The sequence below is a fragment of the Halichoerus grypus genome, chromosome 3, assembly GCF_964656455.1.
Source record: "Halichoerus grypus chromosome 3, mHalGry1.hap1.1, whole genome shotgun sequence".
Classification (NCBI taxonomy): Eukaryota; Metazoa; Chordata; class Mammalia; order Carnivora; family Phocidae; genus Halichoerus; species Halichoerus grypus.
In genome coordinates, this window is record NC_135714.1 from 160,709,824 (window position 1) to 160,729,419 (window position 19,596).

Genomic DNA, 19,596 nt, shown 5'->3' on the forward strand with positions numbered 1-19,596 from the left:
CTATAGAACAACTGCTGCTTCTTTGAATGAGCACTAGGTAAGATAGCTGACTTGGATCTAGGAGTGATGCTGCACAAACAATAAACCTTTAACCACCAGAAACACACTAAGTACAGTGAGACTATCACACTATGAGGGAGAACCAGAACTAAAGACTACAAGAACATCATGCAGACTCAATTTCTCATCTCATGCTTATTCTGGGCACATTATAAATTTAATTACCTGCACTAGTCAAAAGTTACTTCTCTTTTATTTGCCAAGCATGTGTAGCTGAATCAATGGACATTAAATATGAACGTGCTCTGGTTCCACCGTACTCAAGTCTTTGCATTAGGTTCTAAAATAGTTTTATCTTTTATACACAGTAGTTTATACTTTAATTCTTTTTTTAAAGATTTTATTTATTTATTTATTTATTTATTTATTTATTTGAGAGAGAGAGAGCAGTGGGAGGAGCAAAGGGAGAGGGAGAGAGAGAATCCCAAGCAGGCTCTATACCCAGTATGGAGCCCAACATGGGGCTTGACCTCACAACCCTGAGATCGTGACCTGAGCCGAAATCAAGATTTGGGATGCTTAACCAACAGAGCCACCCAGGTGCCCCTACTTTGTTTTAATTATAATCATTTTTTCTCATCAATCATTCAATTTTCAAAATATATTTAATTGTGAGTTTCCATTAAATTCATTAACTTTAATCATTTTTTTCTTTAATGAACATTTGTTAACTGCTTACTATGTGCAATAATATAAAAAATTATTCCTACAATAAGCTAAATGCCTGCTTATTTAGCATTGGAAGTTAATCTAAAAGCAAATTGTAGCCCAGCAACTTATGGTTTTATAATGAAGATCTGCTAATTCAAACCCTGTTTAGGGTGAATAGCAATTTATGTCATTTACACACAGCCTATACATTATCTTCAGAGGAAAGGCTGGTAAGCATTTAATTTATTTGCAAAGCTGGGTTAATATAGCTTTCTATATGTCTACTACATATAGAAGCTACAAGAAGGAATAGATCTTTCTTATACAAATGAAAACATTTCTCTAACACTTTAATACTGAAAGTAATGAAGTTTACAAATTCTGCCAGTGTTCTCATTTTAATTTCTTCTACTGAAGAATGGAAAGCAAATTTCTAAAAAAAGACAATATGATCGTTCCAACGTATCCAGTTTAATTTTTACCTCTATACTGAAATAGCCTCTGTCCACATAGTCACCCAGAAAGAGGTAGCGTGTGTTACTAGGTGATCCTCCAACTTCAAACAACTTCATCAGGTCAAAGAACTGTCCATGAATGTCACCACACACTAGGGAAAAAAGGACACATGGTGAGATGAAAAATATGTCTTAAAGAGAAAGGGCAGTACACCAATAAGATCACAGTTTAACTTTTAACTTAAATCACGTTAGCTTTTGACTGGAATGTTCTATAATTGTGATCAATCAATCAATAGTGAATAGTCCTACTGTAAATATTAGGTATTTTAAATTGTATTTCTTTGATGAACAACAAATATACTGAATAATCCAAGACTATCTCATAATTCCTGGAAAAATTATCACATATCTTAGTTGGTTATTTGTAATCATTTTTCAAATTAGCTCAAATCTAAGCACCACTGTGCAATTACTTCTCATACCTGTGATTGGTGCATCTACTTCTATCATAGTCTTCTCTTGTCTCAGGATGGCAGCCCCATCATTGATTATCTTTAAGGCTACTTCCTCTTCCAGTCGCCCTTCCTTCACCAAATGGTTTTTCAAAACATCAATTTTAGGTTTCCCATTCTCAAATACTTCCTTCAAAGTAAGCCGTTGGGTTGGAGGAAAGGGAACAGCTAGGGGAGAAAAAGTAATTTAAAATACTTAAACGTATAGAGAACCATGAACCCATTTCTTCTATGTAACAAATTAAACCTAATATATCACTATGATTCCATATCCACAGCACCAGAACTATGTGGGGAAAGAAATCTAAGACAGTATGTGTTATAGATGATAGATTCTAATTTTTAAAAAGGCCACAGTTAAAGTCAAAGTTATTTAAAAGATGTATGTGAATGTGTGTATGTATGAATTATAATGTTTTACATATAAACATGAAAGACTTGAAGCTGATTCAGAAAATAAGCTAAAAGACCAGGGACTAGATGATATGATGATATGAGTATCTTTTATCTATGGAAAAGGTGTTAAAAATGAAACTGTGGTTAAAATGAAGAGAAAGAAATCACAACACTAAAGGGCACTTATTTTTCCATGGAACTGACATAATGGAACTGTATTTTAGAAGTCTGACTTTGGCTCCTGATCAGGGGAATCATAGTTGTATACTTTATTATTAAAAGGTAGTTGCGGGGGCGCCTGGGTGGCTCAGTTGGTTAAGCGTCTGCCTTTGGCTCAGGTCATGATCTCAGGGTCCTGGAATCGAGCCCCACCTCAGGCTCCCTGCTCAGCGGGGAGTCTGCTTCTCCCACTCCCTCTGCCTGCCGCTCCCCTTACTTGTGCTCTCGCTGTCTCTGTCAAATAAATAAATAAAATCTTAAAAAAAAAAAAAGGTAGTTGCTTAAAATATTACTGATAACAAGCACACTACTAACTGAATGGAGCTGTTCCTGAGAATTACTTGCTACAGTAACACAGCATAAACTAGAAGAGAACAGATAAGGAAGGTCTAGTGTGTTTTCTAATCTGGAAATGCTAAAAACTAGTTTATGCTTGATATAAAGTTCATGTAATATTATGGTGAACTACCAACTTTAACAGAAAAAATCTTTTTGACCTTTTAAAATTGGCCATCATCTCATTTACTTACTTTATAATGTAGTCTACTTTAGATTATCTATGATCTAACATCCACAAGCCTATAAATTATACATTTTATTTTTTTAAAGATTTTATTTATTTATTTGACAGAGAGAGACAAAGCGAGAGAAGGAACACAAGCAGGGGGAGTGGGAGAGGGAGAAGCAGGCTTCCCACTGAGCAGGGAGTCCGATGTGGGGCTCGATCCCAGGACCCTGGGATCATGATCTGAGCCGAAGGCAGATACTTAACGACTGAGCCACTGAGGTGCCCCAGAAGGGTTCATTTTAATTTGTGATTTATGCCTGGTGGTTCTACTTCTAGCTTTATGGTGAGGGGCTCCTGGCTGTCTCAGTCAGAGGAGCCAGCGACTTTTGATCTTGGGGTCGTGAGTTCAAGCCCCATGTTGAGATTATTTAAATAAATAAACAAACTTTAAAAGCGGGGGGCACCTGGGTAGCTCAGTTGGTTAAGCGTCCAACTCTTGATTTCGGCTCAGGTCATGATCTCAGGGTTCTGAGATCTAGCCCCATGTTGGGCTCTGAGCTGGGTGTGGAGCCTGCTTGGGATTCTCTCTCTCCCCTTCCCTCTCCCTGTACCCTTCCCTAACCCCCCAGCTTGTGCACATATGCTTGCACCCTCACTCTTACTCTCTCTCTCAAAAAAAAAAAGAGAGAGAGAACCAACCTGAAATCTACAGGCACTATAAAAATTTTAGACTTAAAAATCCTATGGTAAGTTCACCATGCTCTTAGCTACAACTTGACTCATCTGGGTTATTCAAAGCTTGTTGAAAAAAATTATAGTAGCTATCCAACCAGCAAATATTACCTTGAAATAGGGGACCATATATATCCCAGTTCATGTAGGACAGTCCTAGATTTCCACTGCTCTCCTAGCATAATTGTTAATAGAGCCCCTTTTCACTCTCAAAAGTATTCCAATTTGAAGGATAAATTGTTATTCAGATGGAACATCAATACATTATTTTAGTCAAATAATCTACTTCTAAAATAAAATAAAAATAAGATATTATGATGAATCTTTTATTTATTTATCTGGTAAGTCTCTAAAACAGAGTGAAAGGTAAGTCCTAAACAAATTTACTTCAATTTTCATAAAACGTAATGGTAATATAGTTGGCTTTTAACAATAATAAAAAAGTCCTTTATAGTTTAGAGAGTCTTACTGAAATATTTTCAGATGAAATTATATGCTATTTGGGATTTGCTTCGATATAATGGGGGGACAGGGAATAAGCAGCGGTACAGAAGAAAAAAAGAACAGTAGTGAGTTACTAACTGTTGAAGCTGAGTGATGTTCACTTGAAAGCTCTTAATACTATTCTCTCTACTGTTGTAATATGTTTGAAATACTTATTTTTTAAAAAAGTGGAAAAATTGGGGCACCTGGGTGGCTCAGGCAGTTGGCCGTCTGCCTTGGGCTCAGGTCATGATCCCAGCGTCCTGGGATCGAGCCCCACATTGGACTCCCTGCTCAGCAGGGAGCCTGCTTCTCCCTCTCCTCCTAGCTCAGTGCTCTCTTTCTCTCTCTCTCAAATAAATAAAATCTTTTTTTAAAAAGTGGAAAAATTACCAAAACTAAGAGTATAAGTCTTAGAAAAATTTTCTTTAGAGAAATTTACATGAGGTTCAATCAAGAGCTACTTGCATGTGAGTTCAGAGAACCCCAAGTCCTCTGAAATCCTGATCCAGAAGAATAAAGAAATGGACGGTTCCACATTTAATCATTCCCCTTTTCATACTTAATTTACCTCTTTTTGGTTTTCAAACTCTTACTCTCAATTTCTGGCTAGCCAATCTGACCTTCCCCATTTTGAAATGAACCCCATAGAAAGCCTGCTTGTTTTTAATCCCCACTTTGTAAATAAAAGAAATTGGCCAACAAACTAAAAACAAAATGAAATAATATAAAATCAAATATGTTGGAATTGACAAAAAAGGTATTATAATAGAGGTAGTACCAGAGACAAGAGATCCACAGATATTATTTGACTTCTAGCAGCAATATTATTACTACTAATAAAAATAAATTTCCTGGGGCACCTGGGTGGCTCAGTCATTAAGCGTCTGCCTTCGGCTCGGGTCATGATCCCGGGGTCCTGGGATCGAGCCCCGCATCGGGCTCCCTGCTCCGTGGGAAGCCTGCTTCTCCCTCTCCCACCCCCTCTGCTTGTGTTCCCTCTCTCGCTGTGTCTCTCTCTGTCAAATAAATAAATAAAATCTTCAAAAAAAATAATAATTTTCCTGCAATACTGAGTTGTAATCAGATAACAGTTTACAAAACAGGAAAACCATTTTTTCTATATAAGTTATGTAAGGAGAGGTGACAACAACCTAAAGAACTCTTGAGAAAGAAATTTAGAAAGGTATTTTTTTTCTCTCAAATTCTTCAGTTGCAATTTACTTAAAACAAATAATAAACAAGTCACTTAGTTAAATGAAAACAAAAGCAAGGTTGAAATGGATCAAGGGGATTATGCCCAGCTAAGAGAAATGGGACACAGCTGAGCCAGGAACACTAAAAGGAATTAAGATTGGCTTGAGACAACATGCATTACAGAAAGTTCCAGAAGAGTCCTAAGTTTTTAGCTAAGGGCAAATAAAATCAGTTTCATTCAAATCAGAAGAAAAGAATCTTCCACTTTATTGTTTTGTTTTGTTTTTTTTTTTTTTTTTTTTAGTGTTCCATGATTTATTGTTTGTGCATAACACCCAGTGCTCCTTGCCGAACGTGCCCTCCTCAATACCCATCACCAGGCTAACCCATCCTCCCAACCCCCTCCCCTCTAGAACCCTCAGTTTGTTTTTCAGAGTCCATTGTCTCTCATGGTTCTTCTCCCCCTCCGATTTCCCCCCCTTCATTCTTCCCCTGCTGCTACATTCTTCTTCTTCTTTTTTTCTTTCTTAACATATATTGCATTATTTGTTTCAGAGGTACAGATCTGAGATTCAACAGTCTTGCACAAGAATCTTCCACTTTAAAGGAGTGGGTCCTAACTCCCCTCAAGTTACTCCTAGCTATGTTTAGAAGCCCTGAATTCCATCTTCCTTTATTAGAAAGTCGTATACACACTATAGTTGAGGTTGATTCATAAAAGAGTGGAAATAGCCACCATCCTGAGAAGACTAAAGGAAATCTATCTAAGTTTGGTCACGAAAGGAAATAGCAGGAACTTTCCAATTAAACTTTAAACCTCTATTTTTAAAAAATATGCCCCAGGTACAGTGATCATATGTCCAAGTACACCTATTAGGATATTCTCAGATTATTTATCTTGTCCTAATGTGATTTAATAGCATCCTCTTTTACTCTCAAGTATCCTGATTTAAATCACCTACCCAGGAACAATATTCACCAGAATCAGCGGGAGTGTTTGTTTAGAATGTAGATTCTTAGGCCTCAGACAGGTAGAATCAAAACTTTTGGGGATCCTGCACAGGCATTTGCATTGTTAACAGGTGTCCCAGGAAATTGTTGTGCATACTAAAATTGTTTAGAGAAAACCAGGAAAATGGTTTAAGGGAATTCTAAGTAAAGACACAACTCATCTCAGGGCACCTGGGTGGCTCAGTTGGTTAAGCATCTGCCTTCAGCTCAGGTCATGATCTCGGGGTCCTGGGATGGAGTCCCGCATCTGGCTCCTTGCTCGGTGGGGAGCCTGCTTCTCTCTCTCCCTCTGCCTGCCACTCCCTCTGCTTGTGTTCTCCCTCTCTCTCTCTCTCAAATAAATAAATAAAATCTTTAAAAAAAAAAAAAAAGACTCAACTAATCTCAAATAATCAGCACCTTCATTCACCAGTCATCACAAAGTAATAGTTTACAGGTCTTCATGTCCTTTTCCCCAGTCTCTATTGTGAGCACATGGAAACAGGAGTTTGGAATTTCTGAATGAAAAAAAGAGGATCTAGAGTAGTGGGAACTGCCTCACTCCAACCTCTAACCTGTCAAAACCTGTACTTTGTAAAATGCAGTAAAAATAAATCACTAGAAAAATGATCATATGCTTAGATGTTGTGCCAATATCAAATTGCTATTTAAGTTTTTAAATGCTCTATTTCTGCACTTATTGAAGTTAATAACAAGTTGTAAACTGAGAGGAATCCACGGACCACATTTTGTGTAACACTGGTTTGGATAAACATGGAGTGAGGGGAACAAGAATAGGACTAGAGTAAAAATTTAAATATTATGTATGTACACATCTTCAAGCCAAAGTTTAGAGATTTTATCATGACTAATGTACACATAAGAGGATTTTCAGCTGACTTCACTATTCACAGTGAATGATAATCTTTTCTAAGAACCCAAGTCTCTGACACATTCATTTCCAGCCGTTTTTATTAATGGCACACAGGATTTCACTAACAAAAAATAAAACAAAACACTATGACTGTGCAAGCAGATGAACAAGCTGAAGTTTTAGCTTCTAACATCTTATCCCTGCTTTAAACTATGAAGTATATGAATTGTAACACAGAGTTTCAGTTCTTGCACCCTTTCAAGTTATAAACAAACTACTCAACACCAAGCACTAAAGTTTCCCATTTTGTTTCTGAGGCTGTATGTCACCTCTTTAAACATTCCATTTATGGTCATACTTCCAAAACAGTGTCTTAGCACAATTTTTCAAATTTCAAAGAAAACGTATTTAAGTGATTTTCAAGGCTAATAAGTAATTCCAGACATTTTATTTGTTCAAAAAATTAAACTAGGCATTTTTAAATGAAAGAATCAAAATGTCAACAGTGTCAGCACTCAATTTACTGCTTTATTGGTTATATCATATCATAATTTGGGGGGGAGTGGTCCCTTCATTTTTATTTATTTATTTTTAAAAGATTTTATTTATTTATTTGACAGAGAGAGAGGGAACACAAGCAGGGGGAGTGGGAGAAGCAGGCTTCCCGCTGAGCAGGGAGCCTGATGCGGGGCTCGATCCCAGGACCCTGGGATCATGACCTGAGCCGAAGGCAGATGCTTAACGCCTGAGCCACCCAGGCACCCCTTCATTTTTAACATAGGTCTGTTATTTTATAAACTACAATCCTTACCAATGAGAAAGGAGAGTTAGCAGAGGGATTGAAGGGTCTCAAAGCACCAGCACAGAGTTAAAAAAAAAAAAAAAAGACTATGAACCAAAAGATTACTTATCCAGAAATGTGATAATTCAGGGAATATAAAATTACAGTACTTTTTTTTCTGAAGAGTAGAGGAGGTCCCTGTTATTCAAAGATGATTGGTATTAAAAAAGGCCACTTAAAGTGTATCCACATAAAAAATAAACATTCACAGTAAGTAGTGGGGGAAAACAATTTGGCATAAATATGAAACTAAGAATTGTAAAAATGGTTTTATTTCATAATTAACACAATTTGCAGCATGATCATGGAGTTGTTTCTACAAATACAACCAAGGGTTTCATCATAAACCTTGTAAAAACTGATTAGCCTAAACGCTCCTTTGAACTCCAGGGTCTTAAGTTCAACTACCTGTTTAACATCTACATGGATGTTTAATACGCTTTTAAAATTTAACACGTCATGGAAACAATGTAAGAGTTGACTGATGGATGAATGGATAAAGAAATGGTGGTATTTACATACAATGGAATATTATTCAGCCATAAAACATGAGAAAGTTCTACCATTGGTTACATTATGGATGGAACTGGAGGGTATTATGTTAAGTGAAATAAGTCAGAGAAAGATAAATACTGCATGATCTCACTTACATGTGGATTCAAACCAAAACGAAACTCACAGAAAAAGAGATGGGACTTGTGGTTACCAGAGGCCAGAGGCCTGAGGCCAGAGGCAGAAGTGGAGGGGAATTGGAAATGGAGGACTGTAGTCAAAAGATATAAATTTCTGGGGCACCTGGGTAGCTCAGTTGGTTGAACGTCCAACTCGGTTTTGGCTCAGATCATGATCTCGGGGTCGTGAGACTGAGCCCCACATCCGGCTCCACGCTCGGTGGGGAGTCTGCTTGGGATTCTCTCTCTCCCTCTCCCTCTGCCCCCAACCCCTGCGCTCTTTCTCTCTCTAAAACAAATAAATCTTTTAAAAATAAAAGATGTAAACTTCCAGTGATAAGGTAAATAAGTACTAAGGATATAATATACAACATGATGACTACAGCTAACTGCTGTATGATCTATAGAACAGTTGTTAAGAGCAAATCCCAAGGGAAAAAAAGTAAATCCTAAGAGTTCTCATCACAAGGAGAAATTTTTTTTTCCTTTTTTCTTTTCTTCTTATTGTATCTATATGAAAAGATGGATGTTAGCTAAACTTACTGTGGTAATCATTTCAAAATATATCTAAATCAAACCATCATGCCGTATGCTTTAAACTTACATGGTGATGTATGCAAATTATTTTTCAATAAAACTAGAAAAAATTAACATATGTCCAAAATTAAACTTATTATTTCCCATACCACCTCTAGTCTTTTCCATCTAAATATATGGAACCATACTCAACCCAGTTGCTCAGGCCAAAAACCTAGGCAGTCATCCCTTAATCACAATTTCCCCAATATTCCCCAAATCCCAATTTATCAGCAAGTCTGGTTGATTCTTTTTTTTGTTTTGTTTTAAAGTAAGCTATGGGGACGCCTGGGTGGCTCAGTCAGTTAAGCATCTGCCTTCAGCTCAGGTCGCGAACCCAGGTCCTGGGATCAAGTCCCGCATTGGGCCCTTCCTTAGTGGGGAGCCTGCTTCTCCCTCTGCCTGCTGCTTGTGGCCTCTCTCTGACAAATAAATAAAATCTTAAAAAAAAAAGTAAGCTCTGTGTCCAACTTGGGGTTTGAACCCATGACCCGGAGGTCAAGAGTCACATGCTCTGCCTGATCTACTGACTGAGCCAGCCAGGCACCCTGGGTGATTCTACCTTTAAAATACACTTTAAATTTGGAGAGTCTCCAGCTGGCCCTCATTTGTGTTGGGAGCACAATGTAACCATTCTAACAGGTGTGAGATGATGTCTTAACTGTGGTTTTAATTTGCGATTCCCTGATGATTAGTGAGTGATATCAAGCAGCTTTTCATGTACATGTTGACCTTCTGTATGTCTTTGGAAAAATGTCTATTCAGTTCCTTTTCCCCGTTTGTTAATGAGACCGTTTGCTTGTTTTTGCTATTAAGTTGTACAAGTTTGTTATATATTTTGGATATTAACCCCTTATGAGATACATGATTTGTAAATATTTTCCCCCATTCCATAGGTTTCCTTTCATTTTGTTGATTGCTTCTTTTGTTACGCAAAAGCATTTTAGTTTGATGTAGTTCCACTTACTTTTGTTTGCTTTTGTTCTTTGTGCTTTTGGTGTCAAGTCCAAAAAATCACTGCCAAGACCAATGTCAAGGAGCTTTTCCCTGTGTTTCCTTCTAAACATTTTATGGTTTCAGGTCTTAAGTTTAATTCATTTAAACATAATCCATTTTGAATTAATTTTGTGAGTGGTAAAAGATAGGGGTCTAATTTCATTCTTCCACATGTTGTTATCCAGTTTTCCCAATATCATTTAATGAAGACACTACCCTTTCCCCATTGAGTATTTCTTAGGGCCCTTATCAAATATTAGTTGACTGTATATGTGAGGGTTTATTTCTGGGCTCCTGATTCTGTTCCACGGGTCTGTGTGTCTATTTTTATGCCAGTACCATACCATTTTGACTACTATAGGTTTGTAGTATAGTTTGAAATCACCAAGTGTGGTATCTCCAGCTTTGTTCTTTTTCAGAATTGCTTTAACTATTTGGAGTCTTTGGTTTCCATACAAATATTAGGGTTATTTTTTCTATTTCTGTGAAAAATACCATTGGAATTTTTATAGGGATTGCACTGAATCTATAGATGGCCTTGGGTAGTTTGTTAACAATATTAACTCTTCTAATCCATGAACACAGGGTATCTCCCCATTTTTTGGGGTCTTCTTCAATTTATTTCATCAAAATCTTATAGTTCTCATGTTCCTGACTAAACTTATTCCTAAGTATTTTGTTTTGATCCTATTGTGAATGGAATTATTCTATTTCTTTTTTGGATATTTTGTTGTTAGTATTTAAAAACACAACTGATATCTGAAATTTAACTGAATTTCTTGATTCATTCTAACAGTTTTTTTGGTGGCCTCTTTAGGATTTTCTACTTGTAAGACCATGCCACCTGCAAATTAAGACAATTTTATATATTTCTTTCTGATTTGGATGCCTTTTGTTTCTTTTTTTTTTTTTTCTTATCTGACTGCTTTGGCTAGGACTTCCAGTACTGTATTGAATAGGGGTGGTAGAGGGTGGAAACCCTTGTATTATTCCTGATCTTAGAGGAAAGGCTTTCAACCTTTCATTGTTGAGTATGATGTTAGCTGTGGGCTTTCCACCTTTATGATGTTGAGGTATGCTCCTTCTATATACTCTTCTACATACCCAATTTGTTAAGTGTTTTTCAAGAAAGGACATCAAGATAAGATAACATCAAGAAAGGATGTTATCTTTAGTCAAATGCTTTTTCTGCATCTACTGAAATGATCATATGATTTTTATCTTTCATTCTATTAAAGTGACATATTACATTTATTGATTTGAGTATACTGAACCATCCTTGCATTCCAGAAAAATCATGCTTGATTATGAATAATCCTTTTAATGTGCTGTTGAATTAGGTTTGCTAATATTTTGTTGAGAATTTTTGCATCAGTAATCATCATATTGGTCTGCGGTTTTCTTTCCTTATAGTTTCCTTATGTGGCCTTGGTACCAGGGTAATGCCGATCTTAAAAAGAAAAATGATTTGGGGAGTGTTTCCTCCTCTTCCACTTTTTTAGAAGAGTTTGAGAAGGACTGGCATTAATTTTTCTTTAAATGTTTGATAGATGAGGAGCCTGGGCAGCTCAGTTGGTTAAGTGGCTGCCTTCAGCTCAGGTCATGATCTCAGGGTTCTGGAACAGGAGCCCAGCATCAGGCTCCTTGTTCAGCTTCTCTCTCTTATTGCTGCTCCCCCTGCTTGTGCTCTCTCTGACAAATAAATAAAAATCTTTAAAAAAAATAAAAATAAATATTTGATAGAATTCATCAGTGAAGCCTTCTGGTTCTGCCTGGGCTTTTCTTTGTTGGGAGATTTGTTTTGTTTTGTTTTGTTTTAAGATTTTATTTATTTGTCAGAGAGAGAGAGAGCACAAGCAGGCGGAGCAGCAGGCAGAGGGAGAGGGAGAAGCAGGCTCCCTGCTGAGCAGAGAATCCAACGTGGGGCTCGATCCCAGGACCCTGGGATCATGACCTGAGTCGAAGGCAGATGCTTAACCAACTAAGCCACCCAGGTGCCCCTGTTGGGAGGTTTTTGATGACTGATTCAATCTCCTTATCTGTTATTGGTCTATTCAGATTTTCTACTTCATGATTTAGTCTTGGTAGGCTGTATGTTTCTAGGAATTTATCCTTTTTTTTTTTTTTTAAAGATTCATTTATTTATTTGAGAAAGGGTGGGGGTGCAGAGGGAGAGGGAGAGAGAGAATCTCAAGCAGACTCCCTGCTGAGCACAGAGCCCCATGCAGGGCTTGATCTCACCACCCTGAGATCATGACCTGAGAGAGAAATCAAGGTCAGACATTTAACCAACTGAGCCACCCAGGCACCCTAGAATTTATCCATTTCTTCTAGGTTATCCAATCTGTTAGTGTATAAATGTTCACAGTCTCTTAGGATCCTTTGTATTTCTGTTGTATCAGTTGTAATACCTCCTTTTTCATTTCTGCTTTTGAGTCTTCTCTCTTTTTCCTTAGTTTAGCTAAAGTTTGCTTATTTTGTGAATCTTTCCAAAAAACCAACTCTTAGTTTCGTTGATCTTTTCTATTTTTCTGGTCTCTATTTCATTTATTTCTGCTCTGATCTCTGTTATTTCACTGGCAAAAACTGCTGCCTTTATCTGTTGAGCTGGTCACTGTGAATGTCAACTACTCGCACTGCATAGGTGCTACTGGTAGCCCCTTCATTCTACTCAATTCTCTGCTCAAATATTACCTCTTCAGGAATCTCTTCCCTGACCATTTTATCTAACCAAAACAGAACCTCTTTGCTCCACACTGTCCAGCTAAAGAGGTTTCTTCATCAATTTTCAGAATAAGTACTTTGAGGTATAATATATACACATTCATTGTTTAGACGTATAGAAACTAAGTCTGAGCCAGATAACAACTGTTAAATTATACAATTATGCCACCAATTGTTCATTTCAGACATAGTAGACTCCTGCTCAACCGTTGATCCTAAAATTTTTTCCTTCTCAAAGTGTAGTCTGGGGGATCAACAATATGAAAATCACCTGGGAGCTTGTCAGAAATGCAGACTATCTGCCCTAGCTCAGACCTACTCAAGTCAGATTCTGCATTTTAACAAGATCCCTAGGTGCACATTAGGTCTAAGAAGCACTACCATAATTCACTGATTTTTAGCCCTGACTGAGCATTATAATAACCTGGGGATTTTCTGAAGATATAATGCCCTCATTTTATTTCTAGAAATTCAGACTCAATTGGTTTTAGACTGGTATGTTCAAAAAGCTCTCCAGATGTCCTAACGTGCAGGCTAATATACAAATTAAGGTTGACAACCACTGGTCTAATTTAATCATGATAAATACAACTTTTTTCCTAATTTCATATCATTCTAAGTTCTTGTATTTTTTTCAATTCACTCTTCTTTAACTCTAGTCTGCACTGTCTAATAAAGTAGCTACTAGTCATATGTGGCCATTTAAATTTAAATTAATTAAAATTAAATACAATTTGGGGCACCTGGGTGGCTGGGTTGGTTAAGCGTCTGTCTTCGGCTCGTGTCATGATCCTAGAGTCCTGGGATCGAGTCCGACATCAGGCGTCCTGCTCAGCAGGGAGTCTGCTTCTCCCTCTACTGTTCCCCCCTGCTCAATGATCTCTCTCTCACTCTCTCAAATAAATAAATAGAATCTTTAGAAAATTAAAAATTAAATTAAATTTAAAATTTAGCTTCTCAGTTACACTAGCCACATTTCAGTGCTCATTAACCTCATGTGCCTAGTGACTACCATATTGGAGAGTATAAATATGGAAGATTTCCATCAGTTCAGGTTATATTCAACAGCACTGCTCTAAAGTATTTACTTGAAAAACACAATGGCATTAAATTTAACTAATACAGTGAGTCAAAGACTAAAAAAACAGAAACAGGGGCTCCTAGCTGACTCTTGATCCTGGGGTCATGTGAATCCCACATTGTGTGAAGAGATTACATACATACATACATACATACATACATAAACAAATAAATAACACTGTTCAAATAAGAAAATAGAATATAAGATTATAAAAGCAGTTAAAACTAATCTAAAACTAACCTAGGGATGCCTGGGTGGCTCAGTCAGTTAAGCATCTGCCTTCAGCTCAGGTCATGATCCCAGAGTCCTGGGATCGAGTCCCACATTGGGCTCCTTGCTCAGTGGGGAGCCTGCTTCTCCCTCTGCCTGCTGCTCCCCCCTGCTTGTGCTCTCTCTCACTCTCTCTCTCTGACAAATAAATAAATAAATAAATAAAATCTTAAACAAGAAACCTAATCAAACTAAAGGATGATCCAAGAGTAAGGGAACATTTGAACTGAATATAGAGAAAAAGTTGGCATTTTTATAATTAGTGTTCTAGGCAATCTACAAGTTCTTTCTTTTAGTCCTCCAAAATCAAAATCACAGAAAGATTTTAAGAAATTTCAAAACAGTTTTAGAAGTTAGAAAATTGGGTGCTTACTTCGGCAGCATATATACTAAAATTGGAATGATACAGAGAAGACTAGCATGGCCCCTGCGCAAGGATGACACGCAAATTTGTGAAGCCTTCCATATTTTTCAGATGTAGTGAAAAGAAGGGGCACATGCACCCCAATGTTCATAGAAGCAATGTCCACAATAGCCAAATTGTGGAAGGAGCCGAGAAGTCCTTCAACAGATGAATGGATAAAGAAGAAGTGGTTCATATATACAATGGAATATTACTCAGCCATCAGAAAGGACGCATACCTACCATTTGCACTGACATGGATGGAGCTGGAGGGGATTATGCTAAGTGAAATAAGTCAAGCAGAGAAAGACAATTATCATATGGTTTCACTCATATGTGGAACATAAGGAATTGTGCAGAGGACCACAGGAGAAGGGAGGGAAAACTGAATGGAAAGAAATCAGAAAGGGAGACAAACCATGAGAGACTCTGGACTCCAGGAAACAAACAGGGTTACAGAAGGGAGGGGGTGGGGGAATGACGTAAATGGGTGATGGGTATTAAGGAGGGCACATGTTGTGAGGAGCACTGGGTGTTATATGCAACTAATGAATCACTGAACACTACATCAAAAACTAATAATGTACTATATGTTGGCTAACTGAACATAATAAAAAAAAAGTTAGAAAATTGGGGAGTAGGATGCCCTACATTAATTTTCATTAATATCACATATTAAACTAAAAGCAGATAGTTACATGCTAAGCCTTAGGCTAGAAACAGCAAAATGTGTTACTAGATAAGCTTTCCAATTTTGACCTATTATGAACAGAGTTGCTATGGGAGCACCTGGTTGGCTCAGTCAGTGAAGCATGTGATTCTTGATCTTGGGGTCATGAGTTCAAGCCCCATGCTGGGTGTAGGGATTACTTAAAAAAATAAAATAAAATGAATAAAAATTGCTATGAACATTCTTCTACCTGTCTTACAGTGGATAAAAGCACTCCTCTCTCTTGGGTGTATATTGAGGGGTGGGACTGCAAAGATGGGGGTAGACATAAATTTTGTCAAACAGTTCACCAAAGGCTTATACTATTTTATTCACACCAGTTGAGGTGTGAGGGTTCTAGTTTCTCCATAGCCTTGCTAACATTTGGCATTGGTAAGCTTTTAAATTTTATTCCATAATAGTGAGTATCTACAGGTATCTCCTTGTGGTTCTAATTTACATATCTGTGATGAATAGTGATGTTGAGCACTTTTCCATCTGTCCTGGGTCCTGGGATCGAGCCCGTATCGGCTCCTTGGTCAGCAGGGAGCCTGCTTCTCCCTCTCCCCAACTTGTGCTCTCTAATAAATAAATAAAATCTTTAAAATAGATAAATAAATTTAAAAATAAGATAAAAATTTACTTAATATATTATTTCCATTAACTAATAAAAGTTCTTACATATTCTGGGTATGTGTCCTTCATCAGATATATACTTTTTTTTCTTTTTTTTTTTTTTTTTTTTTTTAAGATTTTATTTATTTATTTGAGACAGAGAGAATGAGAGAGAGAGAGAGCACATGAGAGGGGGGAGGGTCAGAGGGAGAAGCAGGCTCCCCGCCAAGCAGGGAGCCCGATGCGGGACTCGATCCAGGGACTCCAGGATCATGACCTGAGCCGAAGGCAGTCGCTTAACCAACTGAGCCACCCAGGTGCCCAGATATATACTTTTTTTTCTTAATCATCTTTACTTACATAAGCATACAATTTGATGAGTTTTGACAATCATTATAACAGAATTGACTATGTAGAAATTCTTTAAACTTTTATTTTGAAAATACAGAAACTTAATTTCTTTGGGGAAATAACGGATGTATCATAAATTTAACTATTTTCTTACTGGTGGTTAGGCTATTTCAAAAAAAGTTATATATTATTATAAATTATGTTGTTGTAAAAATTCTTGTATATATGTCCTCGTCCAAATCTGATTATTTCCCTACAATAGGTGTCTAAAACTTGCATATAATTATTTACTGTTGTGTAACAAATTACCCCAAAACTTAGTGGTTTTCTTTTGTCTTTTTTTCCTTCTCTTTTTAGAGAGGGGTGGAGGGGCAGAGGGGGAGAGAGAATCTTAAGCAGGCCGATGCAGGGCTTGATTTCACAACCCTGAGATCATGACCTGAGCCAAAATCAGGAGTCAGACACTTAACCAATTGAGCCACCCAGGCACCCCCAAAACTTAGTGGCTTTAAAACAACAATAATTATTGTTACCTCCCACAGATTCTGTGGACCATGAATTCAGACAGTGGAAACAGTGGCGCTGACTTGTTTCTCCTCCATGATGTCTGGGGCTCTACTGGATACTTGACAGCCACAGGCTGGAATCATCTGAAAGCTCACTCACTCACTCATCCAGTGGTTAACACTGGCTATTGGCTGAGGCTTAGCTCAGGTTTTGGATGAGAATATCTACATGTGGCCTGCTCACGTGACTGAGTTCCAAGAACATGGATCCCAAGATAAAGAAAAAGCCAGAAGGAAAAAAAAAAGAAAGAAAGAAAAAGCCAGGAGGAACCTGTATCCTTTTTATATTCTAGCCTCAGAAGTCACATCATATCACTTCCATGACACTCAACTGGTTGGAACAGTCGCAAGCCTGCCCAAATTCAAGGGGAGAGGAAATGGATTCCACCTATTGATGGAGGGTGGCAAAATTCTGTGAGTATGTGAGACTAGAAATATTGCTGTGGCCATTTCTTGAAAAAGAGTACCTGTCATATTTTCTCTATTTCAAAGTAAAAAAAAAAAAAAGTTACCAATGCCTCTAACAATACCTTTAAATCAGAGCTCTTTTTTAAATTGCCCGTCCTATATTTTCCAAGCTATTACCAAATGAGAATATTTATTCACTTATTATAGGGAAAACATTAAAGTAGATAGTCCCAAATGTTTCAAAAATAATTTAGGGTGCTATATTAGAAGTTGCATAAACTAAATATTTTCTGATTTGCTAGTTGTTAAAAAAAATCAGCATTTTTTCTTCTAAATAAACAGAAGGGATAAAAATGCAAAAATAAACTATTGATATAAAGCAAATATTTTAAAAATACTTGGTTCAAAATAAAATGTCAAGTTCCCAGTTTAAAATGAAGACATCGTGGTACTAAAGATTTTCAAGGGGTGCCTGGGTGGCTCAGTCGTTAAGCGTCTGCCTTCGGCTCAGGTCATGATCCCAGGGTCCTGGGATGGAGCCCTGCATCAGGCTCCCTGCTCCAAGGGAAGCCTGCTTCTCCCTCTCCCACTCCCCCTGCTTGTGTTCCTGCTCTCGCTGTGTCTATCTCTGTCAAATAAATAAATAAAAAATCTTAAAAAAAAAAAAGATTTTCAAGTCAAGCTTTATTCACTTGGAATCCTAGACTTAGAAGTTCAGGTTGATTTCAAGATTATGCAACTCTGAGATCAAACTTTGCCTTGTGTGCACATCTTCCATTTCAGTTCCTTCCCAATACCAGGAAAGGTGTTTCTGGAATGATTTTTTTTCACCCCACTGTTTAAACAGAAACTCTCTTGAGATGGTTGATAACCACATCCAAATTACATTTTGGACACTGCAACGAAAATAACGTAACAAAATATCTGTCTTTACCTCTCCTCTCTCCTCAAAAGTAAAAGTATAGTAAGTAATAAACTATTTTCATTGCCAAGCAACTCAAATAATGATTTTCCATATGCTTTAAAAATTCACATAGGGGCGCCTGGGTGGCTCAGTCATTGGGTGTTTGCCTTCGGCTCAGGTCATGATCTCAGGGTCCTGGGATCGAGCCCCACATCATGCTCCCTGCTCGGCGGCCTGCTTCTCCCTCTCCCACTCCCCCTGCTTGTGTTCCTGCTCTCTCTATTTCTCTGTCAAATAAATAAATAAATAAATAACCTTAAAAAAAAAATTCACATAGCAAGGGGTGCCTGGCTGGCTTAGTCGGTTCTACCTTCAGCTCAGGTCATGATATCATGCGTCCGGGGATAAAGCCCTGTGTCAGGCTCCCTGCTCAGCAGGGAGTCGGCTTCTCCTTCTCCCTCTGCCCCTCCCCACCATTCGATTCGGGCTCTCTCTTTCTCAAATAAATAAACAAATAAAATTAGAAAAAAAAAGATTCACATAGCAAGAGAGGCGCCTCGGTGGCTCATTCAGTTAAGTGGCCGACTCTTGATTTCAGCTAAGATCATGATCTCAGGGTCGTGGGATTGAGCCCTGGGTCAGGCTCCATGCTCAGTTTGGAGTCTGCTTGTCCCTCTTCCTCTGCTCCTCCCCCTGATTGCATGCTCTCTCTCTCTCTCTCTCTCTCAAATAAATAAATAAATAAATAAATAAATAAATAAATAAAATCTTTAAAAAAATTTACATAGCAAGAGAACCCAGTCTATCAGTGTTTCAGCAGAAAGGCACTGCACTGAGGTCTGATATCGGTCTGTACCTTCAGCTGAAACATTCTGGCATGACAGTATAAGAAACCAGGAGAAAATGTAAGAGGAGGCACAGAGTGCTCTGTTTTCTAAGTCTAGAATGTTCCTTTAAGACCTCTTTTTTGGGGTGGGGGGCATCTGGGTGGCTCAGTCAGTTAAGTGTCTAACTCTGGTTTTCGGCTCAGGTCATGATCTTGGGTCATGAGATCCAGCCACATCGGGGCTCCGCCCTCAGGAGTCTGCTTAAGATTCTCTCCCTCTCCCTCCCCCTTTGCCCCTCCCCCTGCTCACATGCACATGCTCTCTCTCTCTCTAAAAGATAAATGAGGGACGCCTGGGTGGCTCAGTTGGTTAAGCGACTGCCTTCGGCTCAGGTCATGATCCTGGAGTCCCTGGATCGAGTCCCGCATCGGGCTCCCTGCTTGGTGGGGAGTCTGCTTCTCCCTCTGACCCTAACCCCTCTCATGTGCTCTCTCTCATTCTCTCTCTCTCAAATAAATAAATAAAATCTTTTTAAAAAAATTAAAAAAAAATAAAAGATAAATGAATTATCTTG

General features: G+C 38.0%; 1 protein-coding gene and 1 non-coding gene across 5 annotated transcripts in view; one reads left to right on the top strand and one right to left on the bottom strand.

Annotated features, from left to right (window-relative positions):
- PPP3CC (protein phosphatase 3 catalytic subunit gamma) overlaps positions 1-19,596 on the bottom strand; it is a 108,680-nt gene that overhangs the window by 61,073 nt on the left and 28,011 nt on the right. For all 4 annotated transcript variants that reach the window (XM_036075146.2, XM_036075147.2, XM_036075144.2 and 1 more), the window contains exons 2-3: positions 1,652-1,849; positions 1,194-1,318 (exon numbers count right to left, since the gene is read on the bottom strand). In XM_036075146.2, coding sequence (XP_035931039.1) covers positions 1,194-1,318; positions 1,652-1,849 — 323 coding nt within the window. The remainder of the gene's footprint in view (positions 1-1,193; positions 1,319-1,651; positions 1,850-19,596) is intronic.
- On the top strand, positions 14,605-14,711 carry LOC118524834 (U6 spliceosomal RNA). The gene has a single exon (XR_004911847.1). It is a non-coding gene; the product is annotated as a U6 spliceosomal RNA (small nuclear RNA).